This window comes from Engraulis encrasicolus, chromosome 16 (assembly GCF_034702125.1).
Source record: "Engraulis encrasicolus isolate BLACKSEA-1 chromosome 16, IST_EnEncr_1.0, whole genome shotgun sequence".
NCBI lineage: Eukaryota > Metazoa > Chordata > Actinopteri > Clupeiformes > Engraulidae > Engraulis > Engraulis encrasicolus.
The window spans coordinates 53723247-53749042 of record NC_085872.1 but is presented as its reverse complement, the minus strand read 5'-3'; the positions used below and the strand labels follow the sequence as shown (position 1 = coordinate 53749042).

Here is a 25796-nt window from a genome sequence, read left to right as displayed (position 1 = left end):
ATGGGTAGACTTTTGTAGTCTTTTCTCCCATTGAAACCCATTTTAAGACGCGGCTATTGAACTACAAAAGTTGCCTCTTCAGTCAGCCATTTGTAGTTCGACTAGGAGGTGTATGTACATGCTTTCTTCCATCTCTTTTCCAAAATGACTTAGTTCACACCATTGGCAATGCTGCCTAAATATGTTAACAGGAGCTGTCATTTATGCATTACACCTGTGGGTGGCAGTGTTGAGGGACGGAGAAAAAGCTGTTCAAGTCTCAGTTGTCTCTCTGGGTCGTCCTCAGACGAGCCTTCCATCGTTGCTTCCAATCATCCCGATTCTCCATACATCTTTTCAACTCGCTGGTACTCTGGGTTCCTGCGTCCTTCTTAAGTATGTCCACATACATTAGTGTGGGGCGTCCTCTTGACCGTTACCCATGTGACGGTTCCCACAGCACCAGTTTGCTGGCTGGCAGTTCTTGGTGCCTTTGGCAGTGTCCTGCAAGTCTCATTCTCCTTACAGCAATTTTCTCGCTCACCCTTGGTATTCCCTCGTACAGAATTTCGTTGGTTACATGTGCACTATCGCTGATGTTAAGCACTGCACGCAGCATCCTAGTGTAACTTTAATAAGAATTGAATTGAATTGATTCGATTACTCCAAATGTCTGTGTTTGAATTTTCAGGAGCTATACTCCCAGTCGTATGACGCAGTAGGCGTGATGTTCGCATCCATCCCAGGTAACTATAAATATAAAAATGTTCAATTGTTATATTCATTATTAATATAATATTATATAACCATTATAGTTTGCCACTGTAGCTATGACTATGCTGGTCCACTGTTTATTAATTTGTTTTTGTTGTTTCTTGTTTGTTTTTGTTGTTTCTTTTATAATGTATATTTATGTCTTGTAGATAATCTTGACCCTGAGTCTGTTGAATAAAGTTAGATATATATTCATTATTGAGTAGAATGAACTTTGAAAATGTTGACTGACCAAATAGTTAAATCTACACTCTGCTATCTGGGCGCATAAAATTCAATGATAATTCCTAGCTTGTAACTCGAGGCAGCATCCCCAGACGAAAAGAAAGGCTGAAAGAACAGAAGAAAGTTTCAATTCAATAATTTAACCAAATGAGAGTGTGAACGTATTTTCAGAAACCATATGACTTTTAAGATTTACATTATGATGACACTGAATATTTTTTTTTGTACTGTGCAGGTTTCGCTGACTTCTACTCGCAGACAGAAATGAACAACCAGGGTGTTGAGTGCCTGCGACTGCTCAACGAAATCATCACCGACTTTGATGAGGTACACACGTAAAATTCGGCCAATCATATTGAGTTGTGAATTTCACAACTCATGTGAGCATTCAACCCTACCTTTATTAGACCAAGCAGATCTCGTTTTGATCACGAAAATATCTGCTTGGTTGCGTCCGATCCTAGTAATGACCTCTGGTGTCTATCTGACCCCTGACCCTCAGCTATTGGCTTCCTGGTTGCTATATATTTAATATCTTTATTTATATGATTTTTAGTTTTGTAAATGTGATATGTTTTTTCATAGCTGCTGAAATGGCTATAAATGTAAACAATCATCATGATCCTGGTTGCTATAACTCTCCTATAGAGGGCTCTGACCTCTGCTGTCTCTCTGTTTGCCCCTCCCCTTTCCTCTGCTTGCTCCTCCCCTTTCCTAATCCTGTCCAGCTATTGGGCGAGGAGCGCTTCCAGGACGTGGAGAAGATCAAGACGATTGGCTCCACATACATGGCCGTCTCCGGATTATCTCCAGACAAACAGGTAAACACACACACTCACACACACACACACACACACACACACACACACACACACACACACACACACACACACACACACACACACACACACACACACACACACACACACACACATTTTACTTCCTAAAGTGTTCCATCAATACTGCATTTTCCTGAGTATTGACCTAACACTGTGTAACTTGGGCCACCTGGGTGCATTGTGACCAAATCCACTCTAGAAGGTGTTGAATTGGCTCTCTGAGTGCTGTAGTAACACTGTATGTTATTACACCAAAGCAGTGTGAGGATCGATGGGGTCACCTGTGTGCTCTGGTTGACTCTGGATGTTAAATCATCTCACTTAGAATTGAATTGAATTAAGACTGCCAAATCAGCATGTTGCTCTGACAGTGTTAAATTAACACTGGATGTTGTTCCTCCGAGGATCACTGGGACCACCTGTGTACACTGGCTGACTTTACACTGGGTGTTAAATTGACTCACTAAGTGTTGATTTCACATAGCAGTTCGACTCACTAAGGGTTTAGTTGATACTGCAAGAGAAATGCTTAGAATTGAATTCACACTGCAAATCAACACTGCATTTTACTCTCTCAGGGTTAAATTAATGTTGGATGTTGTTCCTCTGCAGCAATGTGAGGACCGCTGGGGTCACCTGTGTGCGCTGGCTGACTTTGCGCTGGCCCTCAACGAGACGATTCAAGACATCAACACACACTCATTCAACAACTTTCAGCTTCGCATCGGTAAGGCAACTATTTACATTGATTTAGCCGTAGCCCCTTAATGCATGCCGTACCTCCTGTGGCATGCTGTTGTAGACATTTAAAATTAACTACTATAGTACTACGTACTACACTGCTATGTCAGTGCACAGGGCCTTTAGTAATACATTACGACTTGGTCATTGCCATTCTGGTAACAGCTACTTTATAATGGCGTGTCTTAATGGATTAACCTCTGAAAGAATTGACACCTTGCATTTGAAGCTGTTGCCCCTAGGTTGTAGAATGAAACTCAAGATTGTGCACATCATCCCAGGACAACTGTAGTAACTGTAGTTTTCAGAGTGAGGAGTCCGCACACTTAAAATCCTTTTTGTTGTTATTTCATTTTATTTTATTTCATGGCTGGATAGGTTGTAGAATGCCTTGCCTATTGGTCTTAGATTGGACCCTCTGTAAAGCAAATAAAAGCCACCCAAAGACCTACGGTACTTTGTTATTAAAATGTTCATAGTTGTCCTTTTAAGTCCATTGTTGAGTTTTCATTTATTTTATAACTTTTAGTTTTACAGTGCTTATTATACTACTATATTCTCCTTGTGTTGTTGTTTTCCTAAGCGAAGGCATGGCGCATGGCTGCCCTATTCATATGTAATGTAAGGCAATGCAATATACTTTCCTTGTGTTGTGGTTTTCCTCAGGCATGGCGCATGGTTCGGTGGTGGCTGGCGTGATCGGTGCCAAGAAGCCGCAGTACGATATCTGGGGCCGCACGGTGAACCTGGCCAGCAGGATGGACTCCACGGGCGCCAGCGGCCGCATACAGCTGCCCCACGACACCTACTTGGTGCTCTGCCAACGCGGCTTTGCCTTCCAGCGCCGAGGTGGGTATTGTAGTCTTTTCTCCCATTGTAAGACGTGGCTATTGAACTACAAAAATGACATCATGCTAACAATGCTACCTACCTGGTGCTCTGCCAACGCGGCTTCGCCTTCCAGCGCCGAGGTGAATATTGTAGTCTTTTCTCCCATACTCATGAACGGCCATCTGGGTACTTTGCTCGTAAATGTGCTTTACGCCCCTCTATGGGTGAAAGCAAACCGAATGTCTCATCAACTTACATGCTACATCGGCTTGTCTAAATGAACACAGTCCATGTTTCAGCTACGGCTGTTTGGCTATATTATTTGAAGCAGGCAACACAACACGTTTTCGGCATGTTGCGTTCATGAGTATAATAAGACGTGACAATTGAACTACAAAAATGGCCTCTTCATGCTATACTATGCTAACCATCCAGCTGCCCCACGAGTCGACACATACTTGGTGCTCTGCCCTCCAGCTCGGAGATCAGCAATGTAGTACCTCCCGAGGATGTAAATACTAGCATTGCTAACTAATTCTTCTTCTTGTTTGTATAGTCATGGCATCATCCAACTTCAACTTCCTCCTGGGAACATTGGCATGTTAACATACGGTAGTTTGTTAAGTAAACATTAGTAAACTAACTAATAATTGTTTTGTTTCCCTTTTTATCATCATGGCAACAGGCCCGGTGCACGTGCGGGGTATCAGCGAGCAGGAAGGGCCCGTGTGTACCCATTTCCTGCAGGGCCGCCAATCGCAGCAGGGGGGCCCCCGTCTCCAGCCGCGACGGGCCACGGGCCAGTACTCTCTGGCTGCAGTGGTGCTGGGATTGGTGCAGTCGCTCAACCGGCAGAAGGGCCTACAAGGAGGCGGCTACAAGGGCTGTAACGACACGCCCAACTCGCGCTTCGGTTCGTTGTTGTAGTTTTTTCTCCAACTTAATTCGGTTATAAAACACAGCTATTGATCTACTAGAACTACAAAAAGGGCCTCTTCAGTCAGCTTAATCTAGTCTTTTATTCTATTGAAACTGATTATAAAGCTATATGGGAACTACTACTATTGAACTACAAAAGATGTATGACGTTCGTTATGTGTCACTATTATAGTAACACTTAAGTTTGAAAAAGTATTTCATATCCGAAGCTATACCATCGAAACATCAGGTTAAAGATGAAAAACGTTGACATGTCTGAAGTATAAGAAAAAAACTTAATTGTCTTTGGTCTAATTGTATGATTCTGTTGTTTTTGTACTTCCGTAGCTACGGGCTATCACCACCACCACCACCGCAGGACCTTGCTCACGCCAACAGAGAACAACAGCAGCCATCATCACATAGCCGCCGAGGACCCCAAGACACAAGAGCTGGCCTAGACAACTTGTAGTCTTTTATCTTACTGAAACCCATGATAAAATACAGCTATTGAACTACAAAAATGGACTCGCGAGCTGGTCTAGAGATGCTACAGTGCCCCCCCTAGAATTTGCGGTGCACAGTGATGACAATGACTTCACCCCTTTTGAAAATTTGTAGCAATATTTCAATAAACACACAAGTTTAATTCCAAAATATGCATAGAATGAGTTTAATGCAACATCTTTGAAGCTTACCAGAGAAAGGTCAATTTAATCATACAACGTAAAGGACATATTTTTCACTTTTCAAAAGGGGTGTACTCATAATTGGTGTGCAATGTATATGGCCTCTTCTGCCATCTTTGTAGTTCTATGAGAATCACAGCTTCTATTAGAAGCCATTTACTGCAGAACCTTAATGGACTACATAACAAAATGGCCGCCCCAAGCTGAAGACAAGGGTTGCCAGATGTGACTTCCAGCCCAAGAAAAAGAAAAATGCTCAAAAGACCCTTGGAGGCATGGAATCCCGCCAACGCAATTCTATTGTCTTCTATGGCCATGGATCTATAGGGAAAACCCGCTCAACACCCTTTTTACCCGCAGACAGCCATCCTAAACAGCCCAATTTGGTGGGAAAACCACCCAATCTGGCAACACTGCAGAGGAGCAGCAAGACAGATGGCCTTGACAGTGCCTGATGATAAATATACACACGGAAATATATACAGTACAGTGGCGTGTTCAAATTCATATGTTCATATATCACCATCATCGCAAAGACTTTCCTGACTCCCTTTGACGTACAACAGCCACACACACACATACACACACACGCTCTCTCTCTCTCTCTCACAAACACACACACACGCACGCGCGCACACACACACAGACATACAAATATATGGCCATTGTAGCATAAGGACTTTTTGGAACAAATGCACCTCATACAAGAAACTCCACCACTGATTACATCTCCGAACTGGACTTCAACTTGCTCTGAAAACTCAAAACAGTTAAATTATTGTTGTGAGCAGCTGGACGCCATCTCGGAGCAACACGCCTTGTCCAAGGATCTCCATCACTGATTCTTTGGTAGTTCGGAAAACTCAAAAGTGTTAAGTTGTAAAGCAACTGGACTTAATCTTGCTCCGAAAACTCAAAACAGTTAAGTTGCTGTCTGCAACTGGACTCCTTGTTGTTTCGCTCTTCATCCGACTTCATCTGCTGTGTCTTTGAAAACTCAGAAACTCAAAAAAGTTGAGTTGTGAAACTCTACAAACTCAAATAAATTAAGTTGTGTCAGTGGAAAACGCTACAAACTTCCCTTGTGCCCAGCTGGACTTTGCTGTTGGATCTTGAACAACATTTTGCCCCTCTGCTTCAAATGCCTCATCAGCTACACCGTGGTTCCCAAAAAGGGGGCAGGGACCCCCAGAGGGCTTATGGAGGTATTGCAGGGGGGGGTCGCAGAAAAGAAGGGAATTTCCAACAACAACAAACAACAAAAAAACAGAGAAAACACAGGTTAATATTCACCATAATCCCATAAAATGGTTAGTAACAGTAGTCATTCATATACAGTATGTCTGATACATATAGTATTTGCATTTCTTGTGAATCTGAAATGAAAAGTTAGCAATATTAAAGGGCAAATAATGTTTGGCGCTTGGAGTATGGGGGGATGGGGGGTCATGAAAATATACACGGGACTGAGAGGGGTCCTGGTAGAAAAGGTTTGGGAACCACTCTGCTACACTTAACATTACAGGGGTGAGTTTCTCAAAAGAGGAGTTGTTAGCCTGTTAGCAACTTCGGTAGTTGCCAATGGGAAAATGCATTGAAAACACCAAAGTAGCTAATGTAGTAAGCAACTTTGGTTTTGAGAAATTCACTGCAGATCGCTAATAAGGTGCCAATTGAAGGGTCATTTCAATGTAATAATCATTTATTACCAGATATTTTAAGTAATTTGGTTTCCCGACAGTTACGGTGTTTCCCTCCCCCGTATTAGATTCATTTAGGAAATCCAATTCCAAACAAAGAGCAGTGGTGGCTGAGTTGGTAGAGGAGCCTGAAGGTTGATGCTATAACCGGTTTATTTTCTATCACTTGTGTATATTGGTGGTGAAATACTGCGCTTGCCCTTGCGCTGGTATCTTTCAGTTTGTTTGGGAAGTGTAAGGGGCCGGTGCCCTGGACTTTTTGCTGCCCGTCCTCAACAATGTAATTGTGTCTCTTCTTCCGAATGGAAAAACAGATTAATGAAAAGACAAAGCCCTGCTCTACCTGACCCGATATGGACGATGATGTGTGTCAAAACTCAAATACCTGATGGCAAGTTTGATTTGTTCAGGGAAACTTCATGGTAATTACCCGCAACATATGATTATAAATTATTATTATGACATTGGAATTGCATATAAATTGCCAGACAATGACCACCTTACTAGCGATGTTCAAGTGTAACTGCCTCATCTGTTTCTGCTATACTACTTGGGACACTTGAAGCAACATGATCTCACAGAATTCTGATTATTGCGACACAAAATATGTGGTAGTTTCACAGACCTTTGCCAAAATTATGTGATGGGGTGACGGAAGTGATATCCGCGATGGGAAAAGGGACAATGTAGGCTATTCCATCCACCACCAATTTCTAATGATATACATAGTATTGTGGGTATGTATAAAAGCCATTTCCCCCAAGTCCATCACAGAAAACATTTTCATGACCTTAAAACGGAATTTTGTCAAAGTGTCCCAAAGGGTCAGTGAGATCAGGCTGCTTGAAGTTATGTTGGTAAATCTCCGTAAACTTAAGATGGTTAAGTTGTACACAAACAAACAGGGCTCCTCCAGTTCTGGACGATGTTCAAAGAAAACTTAAAGATGTAAATGAAAACCTGTGTATACAACTGGACTTCACTCTTTTTCGAGAAGACTATTCCCAAGAAATGTCGGCTACACTTTTCTTTATGTGTCCCTGCATGACACACTCATGGCAGCTGTTATATACCTTTGTATGAAGCATCCATGACAGTTTCAAAAGACATACAAATCAAACTTTTCATAAACATGGAAGCATCGTCGTTTTAGTTCTTAACCTTTCCTGATTGCAACCAATCTGGGTCAATGACACTGAAATATTTGCTTGACAATGTTCTGTCCCTTGCACTCGAGTTACACAAACGGCAATGCTGCTTTGCAATTTGTGAACTTTTATTTTGACAAGTTGCTGTCCTTTCGTTTTCCGTGTTAATTAAACTTTCGCTATGGATATTCTGTCCTAAGAAACAACATCCCAACTCATCAATTTCTGACTATCTTTTACCAGACAGCAATTGTTGACGTTGAGGGCATGTCTGCCACGTCGCATGTTGACTAAATGGCCTAAACCTAGACCTTTCCCCAACCCCAAAATCAGTGAAGTTCAGTTGCCACAAGGGAGCGCCTTTGAGCATGCCATGTTTTGACTACACAGGGGCATACATTAGACGCTTAAAATTACAGTCTGGTCAAAGGTAGTCAGAAAATGTATGCGTTTAGATTGTGTAGTGTGAACACTCATGAATACTTCATGCCACATTTATAGCCGCTGCTATGAGTATGTAATGCAGGGGCGTGTCAGGTAAAGTGGAACCGAAAAGTCATCAGTTCTGGTGGATGTTTAATGAAAACTTAGTATTTCTGGAAGACTCCAATCAGTTTAGTTTGTAAGCTGCTGTAATCTTTCTCTTTGGAGCTATGAAGACAATTCTTTTCCTCGTTCAAGAAATGTTGTCGTCAGCTCTGGGGTGTGTTTCTCGACAGCATCGTTGCTACTTACTTGGCCCAGGTGTGGTCTTTTCTCTCAATGAAAGCCATTGTAAGACGTGACTACTATACTACAAAAATGGCCTCTTTAGGCCACCCAGAGTTGGAAACTGGTTAGCGATGATGCTTTCGGGAAACAGGGGTCCTGGTCGTTGTTTAAGCGAGTCAAAGGTGTTACCATTTTTGGAAATAAGCTCCAGAATTCATTCTCCTGTACAGCCATTCTGGCAGCGGTTTACCTCTAAGTTAGCATATAATCTTTGAATCTCAAAGGTAGCTAGCTGGACACATAAAGATTCAATGATAATTGCTAGCTACCAACTAGAGCAGTGGTTCTTAAAGCACCCCCTTACCTGTGCTCAAGACAATCTGCGCACCCCCAACTTCAATTCTCACTAAAATGTATTTAAAAGTGATGAATCACTTTGCATGAGGGCCTGATTATAATGTTTGCTTGCAGACTTTGGTCACAACCTCAATACAAACAAAATTCTGTGCACCCCCTGAAATCTCTGGCGCACGCCTAGGGGGTGCCCGCACCCCAGGTTAAGAACCACTGAGCTAGAGGTAGCATCAACAGATTAAGAGAGTGTCTGCAAGAACAGAGAAAAAGGCCAAACTCATACTTTGCATTGTTTTGGTTGCCCCCAATCGTCTCTTTGGCAGCCAATCCTGGCGGCCATTTTTTGGAGGTAGTCCTGTGGAGCAGGGGGCTCACCTCAGTCAAAAAACGGCTTAATTCTGTTAAAATATCCACCCACACACTACACAAGGACAATGTGTGGCTAAATATCCTATGAACTAAAAGGAACTGGTGGCTGAGGTGGGCATGTTCTCCATTGGTCTCTTTTGACTGAAGTGCATAGATATGACCGCAAAGACCACTCCTTTGTATTGGAATGGAATGGCTCAAGGCAGAACAATATTTGAAATGTTTGGGAAATGACTGTTCAGGCGTCCTTTCAGGCATTTTGCCACCTGCCAGATGTGCCCTGATTGGCCAAAGTGTGCTTGTGTGTGTGTGGCTCAGAATTGTGATGGCGTCTACGCAATGTCATCATTGGATTCGTATTCTTGAGGGGCCTACAAGAACTTGTGGCCTAGGGGCCCTGTAACATCCTAATCCAGCCCTGCCTCAATTCATATCCATGTACATACTGTAGTAGACTGCTTGACCGACTAGGACCCCGAGAGAGTTGACCTCGTAGACAATGCCTGATTAAAATGGTCGAGGTTTATTGACGTTGCTCTTGCTGTCTTGTTCCGTTTTGTATTTCTTTTTGTATTTTCAAACAAAAAATAAAGTGCTTTATTTTTTTTTGTTATAAATGTCGCTGTCTGTGTGGATCATTCAATTCAACATGTTTTTTATTTTGTGTTTTTATGACGAGTTTTTATTTATTTTTCAACAGTTTTCAGCCACGCTCTAGTGTGAATCTGGCCTAACGTCTGACTTTTGACTCTGATGTGAGTGATTTGAGTTGACTCTCCACAATGTTGTAAATACTCGATCTGGAGTTATAAATGTTAACTCTGGACTTTTTTATGTCCACATTTCGTTACGTATATTTCCATGCAACTCTTCCATGCAGCTTTTCCGGCCCATGAGGCTGAGTAAGACGCTGAGCAACGTTCAGATGAATTCCAATGTGGAAGCTCTTCAGTTAGCCTAGTGTGCAGTTTTCTCCCATTGACACAAACAGTCTAAAGCCGGGCTTAGGCCGTTTACACAGTAGGGCGGTAAAGCGCCGGGTGACGGAAGCCATTTTTACCGGCGTTGGTGAAAATACATGGAAACATATCTGTCCATCCACATTAACTACCGACAGTAGTCATGCGTCACCGGCGCTGCATTTGGAAAATAGAACTCGAGCATATTTTTCACGCCGGTGACCGGGGGTGTTCCATTCAAATGAATGGCAAAGTAGCATGCTAGCTTTGGCTGTGGGGGGGATTTTGAACTGGACTGGCCGCGCACGCCGACGCTGTCGGTGTGAAAGGCAGAGTAGAACACACCGGCCGAAACTAAGCAGAAAGACCTCAATCGTCTCGCTTCCGTTCCGTTCTATTCCGCCACAATTTGCACAAGTTTTTGAGAGTCGGGCTGATTTCTTGCTCAATCGCAGGTCAACCATGAGTCTCACATTGTGTAGTGTAGGCCTACATGGGGTAGGCCTAACAGCAAGCGACTTCACCTCACAATCGCACAATCGTAGGGTCGCAATAAAATCAAAACTGTTTGAAAATCCTGGTCGTGCCTCATGAGTAAATCGCACAGTTAAAGCAGTGCTACGACCCGATTTGATACTACACAAATTAATAGGGCTGTGCGATTCACTGTTGAGCGCGTCCTCATCTCCACCTCAGGTGCGCATGTTCCCTCCTCTGCAGACCGGGGAAACATGCCTGTCACGTCGCAAAGTGGGAGCATTTGGCTCGCATCAGACTATCAGCTCGTATAGTGTGAGGACGTGAGTCGTGAGATGTGAACTTTTAAATAGTAAAATTCCCTCGTGTAGAGTGAGAAGGAGCTTGATACGCACGATTGAAAATACTATTGTATAGGTGAAAATAAGGAACAGTCTGCACCCCTCTTACTATTGTATAGGTGAAAATAAGGAACAGTCTGCACCCCTCTTACTATTGTATAGGTGAAAATAAGGAACAGTCTGCACCCCTCTTACTATTGTATAGGTGAAAATAAGGAACAGTCTGCACCCCTCCACTTCCCTTGCTCTTTGACATTTTTGGTAGGCTGGTGCTGTGTCTATGTGTGTGCGTGAGTCTGTGTGTGTGTGTGTGTGTGTGTGTCTATGTGTGTGTTTGTGTGTGTGTGTGGGGGGAGGGGGGGGGTGGTTGTGTGTGTGTGTTTGTGTGTGTGTGTGTGTGTGGGGGGGGGGGGGGGTTGGTTGTGTGTGTGTGTGTGTGTGTGTGTACTTGTGTACTGTGTAGTGTCTTCAAAAGAGGGTGCACCCTCAGTTAAACATCAGTTCACCATGCAGGTGTGTGTGTCCGGATGTATTGTGCCACTGGCCATCTTCCTACTGAGCCTCCAAGCAGGTAGGAGCCTACTGTACTCTCAAATGCTGCATTTAAGAATAGTTAAAGTGGTGGTTGTGCAGGTTATGTACCTACTGTACTCTCAAATGCCACATTTAAGAATAGTTAAAGTGGTGGTTGTGCAGGTTAAGATTTAAAAGAATCTTCATAAGGAACCTACTGTACTCTCGAATGCTGCATTACATCTAAAATAGCGAAGTTAGTAAGGGGGTAGCCGTGGCCCCACGATGCTCCAGGGACTGTAGCCAATACCCTGTAAAATAACTCTTCAAGGTAGCTTACACTGTGCAGGAAATGGATAAAAAAGGGACTGCAACTATGCTGCTCATTAAACTGGGTTGGCTAGTCCCAAATGTGATCTTTTCATGAAAGTTTACTGAGTGTAGCGAAGGAGAGTAGAGTTGCCCAGCCGGGACTTGATCCCGGATCTTCTGGGGTAGTAAACTGGGGCTCTGACCGCTACACCAAAGAGCCAGGTCAGAAGGTCTGGGTTCGAGTCCCAGCTGGGCAACTGTACTCCAACTCGCTACTGAGTCATAAACTAATATTTTCCAGTATGGCCCAAGTACAGTCATTCTTGCGTACGTATGAAAAGTGCAATTTTTCCAGTCATAATTAATACTTAGAATTTGATGGTGGAGGTAAAATTCATGAAAAATGTAACATTAGTGAATGGGTAGCATGGATTCTGGAAATAAACTACTAGAAATCTTACACAGTGGTGTACCTTTAATGATTAGTCTTTAGTAGGCTAATCGGTCATATCATTCTGGTATAGCTCATGACAGGGGCCATGTCTTAGCAAGTGTGTTTATGTACAAACCCCAACTCCTTAGAAGTTGGGACACAAGGTAAATTGTGAGTAATAACAAAATACTGCCATTTTCAAAACATCGGATTCTTACATTAGATGTAGAACGGCACAAAGAAAACATATCAGCCATCACAACTGACCAAAATTATTGTTTTGGGAGATATTCATGAATATGTAAAATGAACACGTTTCAAAAGATTTGGGACGGAGACAATAAAAGGCAGCAAATCTTAACAGTTAAATACATTAACCAAATGTCGAGGAAGACTAAAAACAAAGCAAACAACACTTAACAGTTAATAGCATTAACCAATCAGATGATTTCGTATAAAAAGCAGTGTTAACTCCTGCCTTGGACATGATTTCAACAGCTTAAATGGTGGGTGTATTCCTTGTCATGTTTTGCAATGTTTTCCTTTCTGTAGTGCTTACAGTGTGACAGGTCTTGACCAAAAGCCAGCCGATTTATCACCTGCTGCCAGTCCTTAAACCCCTCTATCATGTGCACACATGAAGCATTCTTAATATGGCCAATTTTTTAATAGCTGTAAGTCTTTGAGTGCTAGAGTGAGACTACAGCCAATATATATTTCATGATGTCATGAATCTATACAATGATTTCAATGACAAAAATATATCTTATACACTCAATCATTGTAAATCAAAGGGAATTCAAAAATGTTTAATAACTATGGTAATTAGTCCCTCTGCATCTTTAATTCTGAGTGACTCAGCCTCTCTGTGATGGTCTTATACCTGGACACTCTTATTGTCCATCAGTACTATTCATTTTGAAATCTTCTTCTTTGTTATTTTATCTTATTTGGATGTTTATTACATTTCACAGATCCCCATCCCAACTTATTTGAGACGTGTTGCAGTTATCAAATTACAAATGAGAACGTGTCCCCCAAAACAATATTTTTTCTCAGTTTTAACATTTAATATGTTGTCTTTTCACTATTCTCCATCTAATGAATGGATTGAATGTTTTGAAAATGATAGCATTTTGATTTTATTCACAGTTTACCAAATGTCCCAACTTCACCGGAGTTGGGGTTTGTACTATTCTTACTGGTTGATTACTTAATGTGAGGAGCCCCTCCCCTACATGGTAAAATTGTGATTTTTCACAGCTAGTTAGCAAAAACTAGCCTGGCAGGCCGGAGGAGTGCAGACTCCATTTAGAATGAATGAGCTGCGCTCTCTCGACAGCGCTCCCCAGGTGAACGCATGGGTAAAATAGGGAGTGGGTAGGCTGTATGTAAAACTGGCTGTGAACACACATACATGAAGAGACAGTGCAGACCCTAAAGAGAGAAGACCTGCCGCCCTGAAGCGTGTACGTTAATAAAAAAATAGAGATTCTGAAAAGTATACTTGTTATGCTACTTTGAAAGGGAAGAGGCTGTTACAGACGCAGATGAGATGTTTGTTGTTACAAGACATTAAACTACTGACTGGACTGAGGACATCATCAGGAATGCCTGTGTCTGTGTATATGATGTTATCGTGACCATCCGTTTTCTTATTTCAGAAAAAAGACCTGGCTAGTTTCTAATCTATACAAATGAACGGTGTATGGTCGATTCTGCTCCAGCGATGTGTACGCAGCCAAATTACGTCATATCTGTTTACAAACAGTAAACGGGTCTATACACACAGCTTCCACTGCACTGACTGCACTGTGGCCTCTGCTCTCCCCTGGAATAATGCTGTGGAGTTCCATCTAGTGGCCAGGAGCTCCATCTAGTGGCCAGATCACAGCATTACACCTCATGCCCTTCAGCAGATCATGTTTGTCCGATGGGTCATTTTGCAAACAATGTGTATTTTATGTTGGCTTAAAAAGTATGTTCTCCAGGCATTTTAATGACAAGAATTCACACATAGACGAAAGGACATTTGAACAGGCATTATAGATACAATAAGATGCGAAAGAGACAATAAGATGTGAAAGTCAAAAACCTTTTGCAATGAAGCTCTTCAAATGCACTGTCTCTCGCAAATAGCTCAACATATCCTCAACTTCAGTGGAGAAATTGGAAACCTGTGTGTTTATTCAATGTGACTAGTGTGTGTGTGCGTGCGTGTGTGTGTGTGTGTGTGTGTGTGTGTGTGTGTGTGTGTGTGTGTGTGTGTGTGTGTGTGTGCATGTGCGTGTGTGTCTAAAATACAGTAGGTGTTTCAGTTGAATGTTGCACATTATATGGCCACACATGCACACACCCACGACCACCAACCCCACCCACACAAACACACACACAGGAAATGACACAGTTTAGCTGAGAAAGGCCACAAGTGAGATGAGATGCAAGCAAGAAGTTCCTGATGTGTCTTGTGTAGCTTGAAGAACTGACAACTGCATGCAGTAGACCTACCTGTCAAACTGAGTGATTCTATATCTCATTACAAGCTAAAAAAGCTACCAGGAGCCGGCCACTACATTTAGAAAACTCAGAACAGTAACAAGGCAACAGGCGTTCCGGAATGAGAATGCTGCCATGCATGATGCTGATCTTAGTACTCCTTGCACAGGGTGAGAAATAATTACTTAATTACATATTTCTTTAAACATTACTTAATGTTAACTTTGAGTGGTAACTAATTGCTTAATGATAACTTTAAAAAAAATACTTGAATACTTGAAATGTGTACCAAATACTTGAATTGTAAAAATACAGAGTTTGATAGTGACACATCCGTGAGGCGTTGCAACATCAATCTATGCACCTGTAAAGATATTTTAAAAAGTCAAAATGAAGACATGCTTGCTGCACCAACTCCCCTTTTGTTGTTTGCCATGCATGGTTACATACACAGCTTTCTGCTGCAGATGGGCCCGTCGACAGTTCAACTACATCATAACATCATGTGATCTGGCATCTGTTACACAGAGATAGCATATGATGTAAAACATGTAAAATGTAATGTACAATATGACTGACCCATCACATTTCACATTTCTGTTCTCTACAGTGTCCAGCCGTGATCCAGATCCAGCCTGGGTGTCGGTTCTGAAGGGACGCCCAGTCAGACTGAATGCCACATATGATGGAGACAAAAGCAAAGTATCGTTATTGAGATGGATGTACAACAGAAATGTAATAGTAGTCAGTCACTTTCCAGAATTTGGCAATGAGGTAAAGATACATCCTAATTTGGAGGCCAGCGAGGGGGTCTATGATCCAGCAGACTTCTCTCTGTCCCTTAACAACCCTCAGAAGGATGACACTGGACTCTACTCAGCTGAGATACATCCACCGGAAGGAAAGACTATTGAGTATATGTACAGTCTCTCTGTTCTAGGTGAGTACATGTATGGATATTTCAATACTAGGTGAGTAGCCATCTGTTCTGGTGTAGCTGTCAGAGTGCAAATTTTGATTTCTTAGGTACAAACTAGGGCTGTGAAACGAGTCATCTATTAATCACAATTACTCTCAAAAATGCCATGCTGTGTAGCACAATGAACACGTTTTAATGTAAGATGAGGGCTTTAGCTTTTAAACGCAATTCATTGAATGTCTTTTAATGATCTTCAGATGCTGCGATATTTAGGTTTTTATAGGCTAACAGTAGGTGTATCGTTTCACAAAATGGCTGAGGCAAAATGGGGATGAGTGCTCGGCAACCAACGTGGACAGAAATATCTAAAATGACAAAGAACGCTGCATTCTGTGAAGAGAGAAAAGTCTGGACTCGGTGACACATGCTGGCAGATACGTATTAATCTAGACTCATTGTGTGTGTGTGTGTGTGTGTGTGTGTGTGTGTGTGTGTGTGTGTGTGTGTGTGTGTGTGTGTGTGTGTGTGTGTGTGTGTGTGTGTGTGTGTGTGTGTGTGTGTGTGTGTGTGTGTGTGTGTGTGTGTTCCAGAGCATGCAGCAGTCCCCATCCTGACTGTGCTGTCCAACCAGTCCAGCCCTGACTCCTGTCATGTGACTCTGAGCTGCACAGGAAGTGATGTGTCTCTGACCACCAACTGTTCTAGAACCTCCAACACCAACCACACCATGGTCTGCTCCCAGGAAGGTGCAAACAGGTGATGCTTCCATGAAAATGATTCCAAAGGGCATGGGATTTCTGAAATAGGCTATCTGGGAATTTCACTGAGGCCTGTTTCTGACAAATTAAGGGAATATCAGGGAATATTGGGGCCAGTGGAGGAGATCATCAGTTGAAACAAATGTCTGTGTTCATACGACGATTATCATTTGAGTTCAGTTGGCATGTGTTTGTAAATAAGCAGGTAGACTTTTACTGTACTTGCTGGTTTAACCACCTTGAAATATTTTACAGTGTACAATGACTCACGTTTGATATTCTGAGACAAATCAACTATCACCCCAACATGACTATAGTCTTAATTTCCATCACACAGGTTCCTCTCCTTCTCCTCCAACCAATCAACAGTCTCCTGTAACCATAGCAACCCAGTCAGCTGGAGCCTGGACACCATTGAACTCCAACCGCTCTGCCCGTTCTATGGAGGTGAGATACAATATTAGAATCAGATAATAGTCAGATTAGGACTCAGAATCAGACTTGTAATCCGGCTAGGCTAAGAATTTGGATCAGAATCAGAAATCATAACATCAGTATCTGTTACATCAGTAATCTAGTAGGCTGTGTCTTGATCATATGAAATTATGCAATGTTACGATAATTTCCAGTGTAATATATTTTTAAGGGCTTTTATTGCTGTCTTTGGTTGTGTGTGCATGTGTGTGCACTTTCTCACGTGAACCCCAGACAACTGGTGCTCTGTGGCAACCTCTGGAGCTGGTGTGCGAACAGGGGCGCTGCCAGAAATGTTGGGCCCCATGAAAGATTCAAATTTTGGGCCCCCTTAAGGGCTCCTATCAGTGCTTGGGCCCTTAGAATCTGTACCACTTTCCCCCCCCCTAGCGGCCCCCATGTGTGCGAATGTGGAAATGTGTTACGAAAATCGACCATGGTTTTACTGTAACCATGGTTTTACCATGGTATGTCATGGTTATTCTAAGTACTCTGAACCAACCATAGTACTACTATGGCTTATCCACACTTAAAGTCTATGTCTATGTCTGCATGGGAAAGTAAGAAATGTAATTTCAATTCTTTGTATGACTAGCGCATGTAAAGAAATGAAAATTAGAGTCTAGGCCTACTTGACTTGACTTGACTGATCATGGCTATTCAGGGTTTTCATGGGGTTTTGTTTCAGCATGGTGCAGCATTTGTGTTATTTTGTCTGTGTGTGCGTGTGCCTGTGTGTGCGCGCGCGCGCGTGTGTGTGTGTGTGTGTGTGTGTGTGTGTGTGTGTGTCTGTGTGGGCGTGTGCGTGTGCGTGTGTGCATGTGTGTGTGTTTTAGGAGACAAGAACAATGTTCCTTCTCCCCCTGCTGCTCTGTCTCTGTGTCATCTGAAGGCCGTGGTGCTGTCAATCATTCTGGTTGCCATGACGAGTGTTGTCATCGGCGTCCATGTCAGAGAGAAGCTCCTCAAGAAAGACTAGGCAGGGCACTTGGTGCAGGTGTTCCATACCGTATCATTATGACGTCATCATAGTTCTAGAATTTAAATTACATTTTTGAAAAATGGCAGTTAATCCAGGATATCCTAGTAAAGCCTGATTTGCACGGGATAAATATTACCTATGGAGCCCTGGAAATTAGCAATTACCCCCGGACATCAGTGATTTTTCAGGGCGCATTCGGACGGGATAAATAAACGTCTGTTATTTACTCAAATCACAGACATTACAAGGGGGTGCAGACGGCGCGCCTATGTGAAATTACCCCAGTACGTCTGTGTTTCGCCGAAATACAGTGGGTAATTTGCGGCGGAATCTTTCCGTCACAAATCGCGGACATGGCACATTCGCATAGGACTAAAACTCAGACATTCTCCGTAATTATTCCGAATTACCGGGGGACCATAGGTAAAAAAATCCCGTCCGAATCGGGCTTAAAGGAACAGACCACCCTTTTTTGATTTTCACATATTTGCAGTATTTCCAAGCATTATGCATGAATGTGCATATCATTTTCTTCTATGTGTTTGCATTGCCCCGTTTCACAGTATGGCCAAATTAGGCATAGTAATGCAAGTCTATGGTACAAAATAAAACATCATCAAATGTTCTTGTAAACCATTTTAAAATTAATGTAAAATTCACCAGAGTGTAAAACAGCAATTTAATTCGGTCCAGTGATCACTCGTGGCTTGATGCTAAAGATACCAGTTATTTCCAGTGGTTATGCTAAGCTACGCTAATAATTCTGATCCAACAAATCTTAGTACTGAAAACACTGAGAAGAAAATGATATGCACATTCATGAATAATGCTGGGAAATACTGCAAATATGTGAAAATCAAAAAAGAGTCCAGACTGGGGGGGGCTAAAAGTGCCCGCACCAACTTTGATGTAGTATAATTCCTTAACAACTTAAGCTATGACTACGAAACTTGGTGACTTTTCCTAACATTTAGTTGGCTACAGTTTAGTACCAAAAGATTATGTTTATCATTTTTGCCGTTGCCATGGCAACGGTTTTCTGACAGGTATGTCTGACCGAAAATCACTGATCTAAGTCTCATTATTATTCCTTTTTCATATTTTTTTGTTATTTCCATTAGTATCAGACAGCTTTGTGAGCATTAAAGTGGTCTGAAGCAAATAATCATTAAAATTTAAGTGCATTACCTAAATTTGATGGAAAATACATTATGGCGAGATTTTGGGTATTATAAACAGATGATGTCATAATGACGTCATAATACCAGATAATGACACAAAAATTATGTCATTCATAGATGTCCATATGTAGATCATCTCCCCAAAGTTTGGTGGTCATACCGTATTCCGTTCATGAGTTATGAGGGGGGGGTCAAAAGAGCCCCCCCCCAGGCCCAGGAATGCCAAAAAAAGCCCAGTCTGAATAGGGTTAAGCAAAGACAGCTCCCGCACTCTGTTCACATGTGCATGGTTTAATGCAACGTTTCGGTCTACTGACCTTCTTCAAGCAATTCAACTTTGAATGTAAATCCATGCAAATGTGAAGAGATTGCCGGAGCTTTCTTTACTTTCATCCAGGTTAGCTGCCACAGTATTTGAGAGCACACACACAAACACACACACACACACACACACACACACACACACACACACACACACACACACACACACACACACACACACACACACACACACACACACACACACACACACACACACACACACACACACACACACAAACTCCAACATACACACAAACACAATTTCACTCACCCTTTTTTCATGTTTTTTGCTTGCATCAGCTCCGTAGGTAACGTTAAGGTTTTGAGGACTAGCCCTCACATGCAAGACCGTCTGACATTTAGTCAGACTGATTTCTGCTTGCTGAGATTATCAGAAATATGCAGCCAACAATTATTATGCAGGGTGAGAATTGTAGGGGTGGACCCGTAGTTTTCATATTTTCTCTTTTTCTACATGATTTAATAGTGGTTTAATATAACACCATTTATATTGCTTAAGATCTGAAACTTATTTTCATTGTACGTTCGAACCACCAACATTCAGTGATTAGACACGTAAAAGTAACCTTTCTTAGATGAAGGGTATGAGCCTTGAGTTTGGAGAGTTAGTATTATATGCCAACAATGTGTCATCATGCTAATAAAGGTGATCTTATGTAACATAGATATCATAATTATCAGTCACTGCATTGTTTACGTAATTAGCATTGTTAGCATGGTCTTGAATAAAAGGCTTGTCAGTCTTGACTTGACTCTTTGTTTTATTAATTTGCATTACACAGAGACGACTTTTTAATATCCTTCATTACATATAATATAACCAAGTCCTAAAACACTTAGTGTCTTCTCCTACCGTATCTCCTACATCTCCACAACCATTTCCACCATATATTCTAAATACTCTAAATCAACAGTGGCAGGATGAGTGGCCTGGCTCTCACTGACGGTGCGTGTGTGTAGCTCAGGAGCCCCCTGGTGGAGAGCTACACAAACTTCCGTCTGGAACACTGCTGTTAACATGCCGGTCTCCGGTCAGAAAATAACCGGAGCATTTATTGCGTAAATGTCAACGGCAGCTCGCATTGATTAATCACAGGGCAGATTATAGACTATATTGACTCTTTGGAGTTGATCAGCAAATGTTTTTGGAGGAATTTGTTGGTGGTGAGTAGCAATATGCATGCACCATTTATTTTGTGACTCGAGAACAGCATGCTAACTTCAGTGCTACCAGACATAGTTTGTGTAGTTTGTCTGTGACAACCAGGCTACAGGATGAGTGCCATAACACTTCATTCGATCATGCTAGTTCCAACTCTAGACACACAGGCCCAGTAGGGTTGCCACATTTCAGTGTTAAAAAACCTGGACACATTGATGCGCGAGCACGAATCATTAATAATATGTGTTTATTTCAATATGAAGCTGTGCATTATAAAAAATCGCGACAGTCCAGGAATTTACCCAGACAGACCATAAAAACCAGGACAATACAGGAAAAACCCTAGCATCTCTCCATTATCCCAACTTCCGTGCGCTTGTGGCCTCGAGATGCCATCATTGACAACAGAAGTTTAATTCAAGATCTCGCAAAAGCACAATTCAAAGGTGATTTTTCTTATTTGCAATCTGGATGTTCAATGGAGATAAGTTCCCTAAAAGTGGTTGTGCCTCGGCTGACAGCGGAGAAACTTAATTGTTTTCTCCACGTGTAATGGAGGCCAACAAGCAGAGTATGGCGTGGAACATTAGTAAATCTCCCTCCCGAAGTACAGTATCCGTAGCATTGGGCTATTGGTAGTCCTTTAGCAGCAGTATCGTGCTGTGACTCCCATTGGCGTGTTAGTGAGTTCACGGCACCGAGGGGGACGGAGTGCGCAGTAATACGTTGGGTTACACACAGAGGTGAGCAGGAGACTATCAGTAAAGCACGAGGACACAAGTACAGGTTGAGGACAGGAGTTGGGATATCGGGATGAACCCCCCTGTGTTCACCTCTTCCAGAAGTGGCTCTCTCTAGCGAGCCTCTGACCTTTGACCCTTAGTAGGCCCACAAACCCAAAGGTTGGCTGGCACCCTCGCAAGAGAGAGAGAGAATTTATTAATCCCCAAGGGGAAATTCAGTGCCACCTGGTCATACACACAACACATAACAGGAAGAAACAAGGACAAATACAGAATAAATAAGAGCTAATAATTAAATAAAAACAGTCCATCATAAAAACACACAAAGAATCTCAACAACATTATAAAACATTACAAAGTCACTCAGCAGCTGTTGTTAAAAATTCTGATAGCAGCAGGAATAAAAGATCTTCTGAACCTTTCGGTGGAAGTCCAAGGGTTGGACGTGTTAGTGTGCTGTGTAGTTCTTAGAGGATGACATTTTTTGGGAAATCCTGCGGGTCCCGCGGGATTCAGGCGGGATGGGAGTCAAAATGTTAAAGATGAACGGGAGCAGGCAGGTAGCGGGAAAAAAGATGAATAGGAGCGGGCAGGAGCAGGAATAAAAATGAACGAGAGCGGGAATACTCGTTTAATTTTTAATTTTAAAAAGCCTCATTTTCTTTGATGAAACAGGAGTGGGATTGATTTTCAGTGGGAGTGGGCAGGATTGGGAGGCATTCTTTTCAGGAGTGGATGGGATGGGACTTGTTTCTTTTACCCCAGTCCGGGATGGGAAGGGATGGGATTTTTTTTCTGGGACCGGGATGAGACGGGAGTGAAAATCCACTCCCGTGTCATGCTCTAGACTTCTACACGTAACTTTCCTAACATTCCAGCAGAGGGCGCTACACACAGCTCCCACAGCAGTGTGGCCTCTGCTCTCCTCTGGAGTAACAATGATGTGGAACTGAGCTCCATCTAGTGGCCAGATCACAGCATTACAACTCTGCCTTCAACATGCACTTCTGCAGTTTACACATCACCTGGGCTTGTTCACCACATGGACATTTTAAAATCATATTCTGTAATTAATTTCTATTCCACTTTCTGCACTGCAGACTTATGAAGTATGTGTGAGGTGGCATCCTGACTTAGTGACATACTCTACCTCCTCTCTCCAGCTACTGAGTGGCTTTACTGACCTGTCTGTGTGTATCAGTGCAGCCAAAGCTAACAAAGAATGATCAGATGAAAAAAATAAATTAAAAAAAATAATAATCATTAGTAAAGAAAATTAAAACCCCTTTGTTTCTTCAATGTGAGTGTGTTTGTGTGGGTGTGGGTGTGGTAGGGTGACCAGACGTCCCTGGTTTGTGTGTCCCATGTCCCAAGCAAACCCTCTCGGGACACAAATATGTCCCGGTTTGGGCCACCCACTACATTGCGCCATGTCTATCAGATATGGAAAAGATTACATGTTTACCTGCCACAGTTAATGGCAGCCAGCGCTTGTATAGAAAGTCTGAAGGAGTCAGTTGCGATTTGTCATCTCTCCCTATAAAATTGATCAGAATGCAGGAAATTGCATCTAAAAAACACAAATTTTCCTGGGGGAGGACCCCCAGACCTGCCCGCCAAATATTGTCCTTCAGTCACGCACGAAGTGTCCCGGTTTCAGACTACAAGAATCTGGTCACCAGGGTGTGGGTGTGTGTGTGCGCGACTGTGCGTGCGTGCGTACACACACACACACACACACACACACACACACACACACACACACACACACACACACACACACACACACACACACACACACACACACAGAAGCAAGACAAGGGTGTCACACCTGCCTGTCTAGACGAACTTCTTCTATCAACTACGACTAAAATTCTCACTTCAACTAGCCTATGTACACGTCTAAAAAGCCATTTAACTGTAGGCATACATGGCTCAACAGTAGGGCACTCGTCTGCTACGCGGCCGACCCGGGTTCAATTACCGACCCCGTCTCTCACTCCCAAACATCTCCTATCTCCCTCTCAAACTGTCCTGTCACTAATAAAATCTGAAAGACCAACAGAATATTAAAAAAAAAAACTGTAGGTCTACGTACATGGGTCAAAGACGTCCAACATGAAATTGTCCTTCAGTGTAACGGATACTTTTGCTTACTGTAAATGCAAAAAAAATGTTTTTAAAAATTGGGGCTTGGCTTGCATTCATCATGCATTCACTTTTCAAAAAATTTAAAATCCCGTTTTTCACAGTTACACTAAGCAAAAGTATCCGTTAGCACTGAAGGACAATTTCATATTGGACGTACTTGACCCACATCAGGCTACAAGCCCTCGACTTCTACCTGCTTACATCATGACGTCAACTTTTTATCTGCATACGTACATCAGACTCCAAGCCTTCTAGATCGGACATCGTATTACATACCTGCTGCACAAAGAGACGTTGAAACAACGTCATTTTAAGGTCATTTTTGGACTGCTCTTGTTGTTATGGATTCATAACATCTTATTGCACTTAACCATATTCCAATGAACATGTACAGTACTTTGTTGTGGTGTGTGTATGTGTGTTGCAAAAGCCACCACAACCACTTTTCATACGTATTCGTGCACACCCACACACACGCAGGAAATGACCCTTGCTTAGCCTCTACCAAAGACCACAAGCAAGACTGTAGGTTCTCACATCCGTGTATGTCCACTTGGCCTTAACAGACTTTCAACTTCATACGACTAAAATCTCTAATCCACTACAGTATCCACATCAGGCACCCCTGATCTGCAGGGAACTGACACCTACTTATATCGGTAAGATCTATTTACTTGACTTTATCGACTACATGCCTGAAAGCTCTTAATGCTGTATAAGACAGTACGTCAGGGACACTTTTTCCAATTCCTTCCAGTAAAGGGGTCGAACACAGAATCTGCATTAGTGCGAGCAGCACTGTGTCCGAAGTTAGGGTGTGAAACAAGCAGATAACTTTGCAGACAGAACAGATATTCGCTTCTCTATTTCTTAGTAGCCTTATGATGGTCTACTCATCAAACTGTTTTAGATAAGATTTCACTCTCGTGCATGGAAAGATATGACCTGCTTCAGCTAATTACACACATCAAGACAAGATGAGCAACGCAGCATTACACTACACTATTACATTACATTTAGCTGACACTTTTATCTAAAGAGTTATTTACAGGTTATTGGTTACAGTCCCTGGAGCAGTGTGGGGTTTGGTTCAGTTTACTTCCCACATCAAGGCAGCAAGGCAACGTTACATTACACTTAGCTGATGCTCTCATCTAAAGCTGCTTACAGTTATTTACAGGGTATTGGTTACAGTCCCTGGGGCAGTGTGGGGTTAGGTGCCTTGCTCATGGGCACTTCAGCGATGGCTGGAGGTGTAGAGAGTGATAAGGGTGGGATTCGAACCTGCAACCCTCTTACCTTAAGACCCTCTCCCTTACCATTAGGCTCGGCAACATTGAGAAACATCAGAGTTCCGGAATGAGAATGTCATCTTTGGTGATGCTGATCGGACTCCTACTACAGACAGCTGCACAGGGTGAGAAATTAGTACTTTCTGGATCATGCTTACTTTAACAATATTTCATGTTTACTTTGACTGTTGCACTGGGTGAGAAATATGAAACCACTTATTTTATGCTCACTGAAATCTTTCGTAATGTTTACTTTAATTATAAAAACTTTGTTAATGTTGACCTAAAAAAATAATTCAATAGACCAAGTATGGTAGCCCCTTAATGCACGCCGTACCTCCTGTGGCACGCTGACATTGAAAGTTAACTACTATAGTACTGCACAACTATGACAGTGCACAGGGCCTTTAGTAATACATTACGACTTGGCCATTCTGGTGACAGCTAATTTATAATGCCGTGTCTTAATTGGTTAACACACTGTAGCTTCTTTATGCTAACTCTACTACACGTATCTCTGTTGTCATTTCCTCCTTAGTGTCCAGTGCTGAACCAGTTCATCTGGATGTTCTGGAGGGACGCCCAGTCAGACTGAATGCAACACATTACGAAGACAGCAGCATGGTCATGTGGTGGACTCATAACACAACTAGACAGATACTGACCTACTCACCAGGAAGTCAGAAACATTTCATGTATGAAGAGTACCAGAAGAAAGTGGACTTCAGTACAACAGACTTCTCCGTGACACTGAATGACGCCCGGAAGAGTGACGGTGGACTCTACGAGGCCTGGAGAAACAAATATAATGGATTGGCTGCCACCACAGATACATATCATCTCTCTGTTCACGGTGAGTGTGTTATCCGATGTTGTTATTGTAATTATTTTAATCCATTTAAGAAGCAAACAGAACCATTCCTGACTGGCAAGCCATGTCAATTAAATCTTGACGTGAATCTTGATGTGAATTGTGTGTGTGT

General features: G+C 42.4%; 1 protein-coding gene across 1 annotated transcript in view; it reads left to right on the top strand.

The window, feature by feature from the left end:
• The window catches only part of adcy8 (adenylate cyclase 8 (brain)), a 28415-nt gene extending 23575 nt beyond the window's left edge, over window positions 1-4840 (top strand). The window contains 7 exon segments of the mRNA XM_063220066.1: window positions 671-725; window positions 1214-1305; window positions 1707-1799; window positions 2430-2544; window positions 3225-3407; window positions 4075-4302; window positions 4656-4840. Coding sequence (XP_063076136.1) covers window positions 671-725; window positions 1214-1305; window positions 1707-1799; window positions 2430-2544; window positions 3225-3407; window positions 4075-4302; window positions 4656-4768 — 879 coding nt within the window. The 3' untranslated portion in view covers window positions 4769-4840.
• The last annotated feature ends 20956 nt before the right edge of the window (window positions 4841-25796 follow it).